At 56.9% G+C, this 6,285-nt stretch overlaps 1 protein-coding gene across 1 annotated transcript; it reads right to left on the bottom strand.

Moving 5' to 3' along the window:
• Window positions 1–691: 691 nt before the first annotated feature.
• On the bottom strand, window positions 692–3,189 carry LOC141967284 (otoferlin-like). The gene is made up of 4 exons (XM_074920917.1): window positions 3,176–3,189; window positions 2,641–2,819; window positions 2,368–2,468; window positions 692–1,896 (listed from the first exon to the last, which is right to left on the bottom strand). Exons 2-4 carry the CDS (start codon window positions 2,749–2,751, stop codon window positions 1,716–1,718), a joined length of 393 nt encoding a protein of 130 aa, XP_074777018.1. The 5' UTR covers window positions 2,752–2,819; window positions 3,176–3,189; the 3' UTR covers window positions 692–1,715.
• Between the last annotated feature and the right edge of the window lie 3,096 nt (window positions 3,190–6,285).

Here is a 6,285-nt window from a genome sequence, read left to right as displayed (position 1 = left end):
CCGCAAGGAATACGCCACCTGCCTGGAGTGCCGGCGGTGCCTCACCGGCAGCTGCCCGCACCGCAGCGAGCCCCTGCCAGAGCGGGACCTGCCCACGCTGGCCGCCATCCTCCACAGCGTGGACCTGCTGGTGCACCGGGAGGAGCTCCAGCTGGAGCTGGGCATGGGCTTTGAGCTGGTCCTGGCTGGGGAAACCGTCTACGTCTGGCAGAGAACCCATCGGGTCCCCGAAATCCCCCCGGAGCGATGCTGGGAGGGTGCCGTGTGCCACACCGGGCACGGGAGAGGTGGGGGGAGGTGGCCATCCTGCGGGGCGGGCAGAGGGCCAGGGCTGATGTCAGCCAGGGAAGCCCAGGAGAGCCCCGATGCCGCTGCTCGCACCGCCAAAGCCCCTTCGCTCAGAGACCCCTTTGGATCCCAGGGCCCCCCTCCCTACTCTGGGGGCCCCTGCTGGAGGACAAACGGAGCCCTGGGGTCCCTGCTCACCTCCCCTCTCTTGTAGGGTGGCAAGAGGAAGGTGAACCACAGCCGGGGGAACGGGGTGTGCCCAGGGAACGGGCCCCGGGGTGAGGCAGCGTGAGAAGAGGCTGTGCTGGAGAAATGAAGGGAAGGAGGAAAGTGCTCACCTGGAGAAGCAGCCAGTCATGGGCTCCCCTCTCCCCACTAACACGAGACTGCGGTGGAGAACTCAGAAGTGAAAGACAATTTTTATTGACTGATTCAACCAGTAGTATCCTAAAACATCTCCGAGCTGTCAGTTCTCCAGTGAGGGTCTTGCACACCTGAAGCTGGGGAAGGTGGCTTTTCAGCAGCTGAATGTTGCAGAGAGCTGAGAAAAGAGCCCTTCCCTGCTCCACCCGGCAGGACAGACCCCGGCCGCGATACACAGAAATCCAAACAACATGAAAGGGAGAATGAAGTAGGCCCCAGGGAGCTCTCGCTGTGCCAGAGTCCCCGGCTCCCTGTGAGTCCCCCCCAGGGCTGTCCAGCCACCACCACCTCTGGGTCGGTGACCCCGGGCAGAGGTTGGAGCTGCTGGACACTTCCCTGCCTCTGCCGGAGCCCTGGGGAGGGACAGGCAGGCTCTGCCCCGGGTACAGCCCCAGGGCTCCCTGCAGGGCCTCTGCGGCTTCGGGGCAGCGCTGCCGGGAGTTCCCCGGGCTGGGGGGTCAGTGACCTCCAGAGCCAGGAGCAGAGCAGCGCCCGTGCTGGCGGGGGGGGACAGGCATGGGGGCTGCTCTGTGCCCCGGCCCCCCACCGCTGGGGCTGGTGTGGCCCCAGTTCCTCCATCCCAGGTCCCTGCTTCAGCCTTGGTGCCAACTGTCCCTCCAAGGAGCCTCTGGGGAGCGCTCCCGTGGTGCAGCCCCTTCCCCTTCCCCTGCAGCTCCAAGACCCCAGCAGGGCACCAGTCATGGCCCCCAGAGGAAAAAGGCTCCGAGCCCCCCAGCCTGGCTGCCCCGCAGTAGCCACCAGGCACCTCTGCCAGCCCCGGCGAGGGACGCACAGCCTCGGGATTGACTCCATCCTCCAGCCCCATTTCTCTAGGACTAAAGCCACAAATGGGACCCACAGAGGAGGAATGTAAAAGAGGAGCCCCAGCAGCAGCAGGAGGGAGATCTCCCCCAGAGCTGCTGAGAGGCTGCGGGGAGGAGAAGGCCTTGGGACGGGGGAAGGTTGTGCCACGGGGCTGGGGACATGGGGCAGGCTCCCAAGCTTCATGCTCCCAGCAGCTTCTTGACCATGTAGCCTGGCATGCTGTAGAGGAAGAGCGCGACCATGACGATGAGCAACAGGGCCAGCACCATTTTGATGATGAGCCACTTGTAGCGCGTGCAGATGAGGTATTTGATGGACTTGAGTGGGTTCAGGAACCAGATGAAGGACGTGTCCGGGCGGCTGCAGGGGAAGCAAACACCCATCGTTAATGCTGTAGCCACAGAGGAGGGCGGGATGGTGGGCAGTGGACATGGTGGGCAAAGGGACGTGCAGGATCCCTTCCCGGGGTAAGTCTGCAGAGTGGAGGAGCGCAACCAGGAGAATCAGGAGGGTGGGCCAGGGAAGATGGCATGCTGTGCCAGATGGAGCAATGCGGGTTTGTGAGGGTTCCACTTGAAGCTGGAAGCTGGTGGTGAGGACTGGAGGGGAGCAGGAGGTGGTGGGAGGCCCAGGCAAGGGGATGGAGCCAAGAAGCGAGGCAGAGGAGGAACAGAGTAAGGAAAAAAAAGAGTTGGCTCTGCTCGTGACCCTCGTTCCCCCAGCATGACCCCTCCGCACCTCTCCATGCCTGCCTCCCCCCCACCCCTGGGGAGCACCCCCAGCATCTCCCAGAGCTCAGGTGCCTGCTGGGGACTGGGGTTTCCCACTTACTTGGGTTTCTCCAGTGGGTCGGGCTCGTTGCGAGCCAGCCCGGCGGGGGATTTCTCTGCCTCCTCTGCTGTCAGAAGGTGCAGTTCAGCCTCAACTTTCCCCTGCAGGAAGCAGAGTTGTGCTGGGAACTAGGCAATGCTCCCCACCTCAGCCCCCCCAGCCACGGTGACAGAGGGGACCTGAGAGAAGAGAGGCAAGTGCCGGGGAGCAGAGGGTGTCTGCACAGAGTGCAGTCCCCAGGATGCAAAATCCCTCCCTTTTCCCCATCCTTACGGTGACCTCCAGCTCATCGTTCTCATCTCTGGCCACGAACGGCCACCAGCCCTTCACCCGCTTCTGCTTGAAGATGGAGACCATGGGCAGCTCTGCCTCGTTCGTCACCATCTCCAGGCTGCACTGTTTCGACGTCTTGGCTCCTCGGGGGAAGCGGTTCAGGTCCAGCTCGATGGCCCCTGGCAGGAGAAAGGGGAGCACAGATGTTGGCATCCCCAAAATGCTGAGTCCTTGGCTGCAGGTGGGCTGGGTCAGTATCTCCTGCCCTGAAGAGCAACTTTGAACTAGGTCTGGGAACAGCGAAGCTGAGATCTTTGCTGCAGGAGGAGCCTTTGTGCAGCAGAGACAAGGGCTCTCATCCTACCTGTTCTTACCAGTAGCATCTAAAGGGGGGTTGCAGGATGTTGTGGGCTTGAGGAGCAGAGCTGCCCTTCCAGGTCCTGTTCCTATACAGGCTTTATCTCATCCCACACTGCTCCCTACTTGGCCAGCCATGGCTGTCCCGTCACCCCAACTCAACGGGCCCTCCACTCACCGAGGAAATCATCGGCCGAGTGTGGCAGTTAGGGTCTGGCGCTCGGAAGATATCGCGTTGTACGGGAAGATAAAACGTAGGCAGACGGATGTGACGCCATGGACCCAGGGTATAAAAAGCGGTGTTACGCAATAATAAACGCCATTTGCCATCCATCACATTGATGTCTGTGTGCAGATGGACCGAGCGGCCTGGGGTTGGCCGCCGTGTTGTTTTTCCCTGAGCCAGGTCGTTAAGCATCATTAGGCAACAAATGGTGCCGAAACCCGGGAAGCGGGAAGCGGCTAGCTAGGGAAGACGTCTGGAATTCCACTGCTGTAGGGAGGACGCTCCCAGGACCAACAAGGAGTAGAGAATATAAATTCTCAGGACCAACAAGGAGGGGGAACATCCTGTGAAGGTCGCCTTGTGAAGGTCGGATTGCAGTTCCCAAGGACCCGCGAGGAAGACGGAAGCTCTCGTGAAGGTCGTATCACAGTTACATAAGCAGTGGGGAATTGAGTGCAAGTCGATTTTACTCGCGCTGGCGCGAGGCTTTTACAGCCCTTGGGTTGTGGGAAAGACTTTAAGTTGTGGGGGAGGGTTAAACTAGCCCTTAAGAAAGCTATGCAGAAGCAGAAAACTGGGAAGGCGGCAAAAAACTGTTTATTGGCCACCCCTAGATTAGGGGTTGGTGCTCAGACTACTAACCTCCCAAGCGATACTGATTATATTGAGCCAAAGGATTCGCAGGAGGGTGGTACACTCCCTCAATCCTCGGACCCCGATCCGCTTACGGAAGGGGAAGGGCGAAAACAAGTAAAATCTCTCCAGGGCGGTTTGATAGAGGAGGCAAGAAAATCCTTCTGGGGCTGTTTGGTAGAGGAGGCAAGGAACGCCGCAGAGATATCAGAATCAATACAAACCTGGGACCGACCACCGCCCTATGTGCCCCAGAATGGCGCCGAAAAAAGAGGGGGAGGGCAAGATAAAAATGGTCCCGAAGAAAAGAATGAGGAAGTGCCAGCAACCACGAGCAAGGCTAGAGGGGAGGGGTGTACGGGTGAGGACTATAGAGCCAGTTATGAGGCTAGAGGGGAGGAGTGTACGGGTGAGGAGCACAGAGCCGGAGAGAATAAAAGGAAAGGTGGGGGAAGTGTTCGGGGAGGGGTGGAGAGCGCAGGCGAGGGGCGGAGAGCATGTACGGGTGAGGAGTACAGAGCCGGAGAGAATAAAAAGGAAGCTGGGGGAAGTGTTTGGGGAGGAGTGGAGAGCCCGGGCGAGGGGCGGAGAGCCAATCTAAGCGGCCACCCGGAGAGACACCTTGATAAAGCAGGGCCCTCCCCTAGCAGGAGGTGGGGCGAGCCTAGAGGAAGGGAGCGGCCCGCCCGTAAGGGGAGTGGAAGGGGAAGGAGTCTGACAAAAAGTTATTGGAGCCCAGAAATGACCTGGCAGTCGAGTTCTGACTTCGGGTCAGACAGTAGCGAGGACGAATGGTTTACAGTCGACTTAAACTTAAAGGAAAAAGGAACGGGAGCAGACAGAACTAAAGGCCAACACCCCCCACCCATCCACTCTAAAGAGAATCCACGAGAAAAGCAAACCCCCCTCACGGACTGGAGAGAAACAAAAATGACATGCGCCGACTTATTCCCACCGGCAGCACTAGCATTCCCGGTCCGGGTGACAGACGGGGGACAGAGGGTTTACTCGCCCATAAACCCTAAAGACATACAGGCGATTGGTAAAGCAACTGCCGATAAAGGTCTCAATTCCGCCTTAGTCTCCACCCTTATTGATGGTGTTTTTGGGGGAGACGACATGCTCCCATCTGACATAATACAAACTTGTAGATTAATCTTTGATGGAACAGGGATGATTGTTTTTAAACAAGAATGGGAGGATATTTGTGGAAGATTATTGGTTCAAGTAGTGGGGGCAGACCATCCCTTGCATGGATCTAGCTTGCAACATCTGATGGGTACAGATCCAGCGATAATTACCCCTCAAGCGCAAGCTCAAGGCCTACGAGCCCAGAAAATTATGGCAACTACTCGTGCGGCCAGAGACGCCATTTGCATAGCTTGTAGGGTCGTTGCAAAGCCGTCCTCTTGGTCTACTATGAAACAAAATGAAAGTGAGAGCTTTACACAGTTCATAGACCGCCTCCAGGCAGCGATCGACTCTTCAACATTACCTGCAGAGGCAAAAGGCCCAGCTGTAACAGAATGCATACGTCAACAATGCAATTCAGCGACCAAAGAAATTTTCCAACCCTGGATGGAGCAAAGCACTCCTGAACCCACTCCCCCCTCGAGAAGAGACCCATTTTATGGCTCAACTTATTATAGCTCAACCTGCGATACAGCCCCAACTGCAACCATCATTCAATACATGGACAATATCTTGATCGCCGCGCCGTCAGAAAATCAGGTGGACCACTTGGTGTCAACAATTTCCGAAACCCTGAAAGCAAACGGGTTCGAAATTGTGAGTGCAAAAATTAAGAAAGGACCATGTGTAAGCTTTTTAGGAGTAGGAATTGCAGGTTCTTATATAACCCCTCCTCAGGTAAAAATCCGTCGACACATTGAAACACTTTATGATATGCAACAGCTAGTAGGGTCTTTACAATGGCTCCGCAATATCGTCCTAATTCCCCCTGAAATCCTGCCCCCCCTGTATGATCTTCTAAAAGGAAAAAAACCATGGGAGAAAAAAGCTCTGACGACGGAAGCAATGAGCTCTCTCGATTTCATCGAACAACAGGTATCGTCAAGCACGCTCGCCAGATGGGACCCCAATGAACCACTTGATCTGTACGTACATTTCATGTCAGGAGGAGGAGTAGGAGCACTAGCTCAGGGCTCCCCTGAAGAAGCCCAACCAATACAATGGATAGCCCTGGGAAAACCATCACGTGCTTTCTCTCCAGGGGTCGAGTGCATTGGCAATCTCATCATGAAAGGCAGAAAACTCGCCCTAAGACACTTGGGCATTGAGCCTGCCAGGATATATCTCCCGTAAGCAGCTCTCAACGCAGTCAGTGATGACATCAGAGTATTTAGCTATAGCCCTGACTGGATTTGGTGGAGAAATCCGGTACGCCACAAAACCTCCCTGGACTCAAA

Source organism: Athene noctua, chromosome 1, assembly GCF_965140245.1.
Source record: "Athene noctua chromosome 1, bAthNoc1.hap1.1, whole genome shotgun sequence".
In the NCBI taxonomy this organism is placed as follows: domain Eukaryota; kingdom Metazoa; phylum Chordata; class Aves; order Strigiformes; family Strigidae; genus Athene; species Athene noctua.
Note: the sequence above shows the minus strand (reverse complement) of the source record. Positions and strands in the feature narration are given on the sequence as shown.

Bases quoted from the DNA above. Each gene is read 5' to 3' on its own strand.
- LOC141967284 (XM_074920917.1), bottom strand. From the start codon at position 2,751: ATGGTGACGAACGAGGCAGAGCTGCCCATGGTCTCCATCTTCAAGCAG. The intron at 2,469-2,640 runs GTAAGGATGGGG...TGCTTCCTGCAG, and splicing joins ACGATGAGCTGGAGGTCACC to GGGAAAGTTGAGGCTGAACT. The intron at 1,897-2,367 runs GTAAGTGGGAAA...CTTCCCCTGCAG, and splicing joins GACCCACTGGAGAAACCCAA to CCGCCCGGACACGTCCTTCA.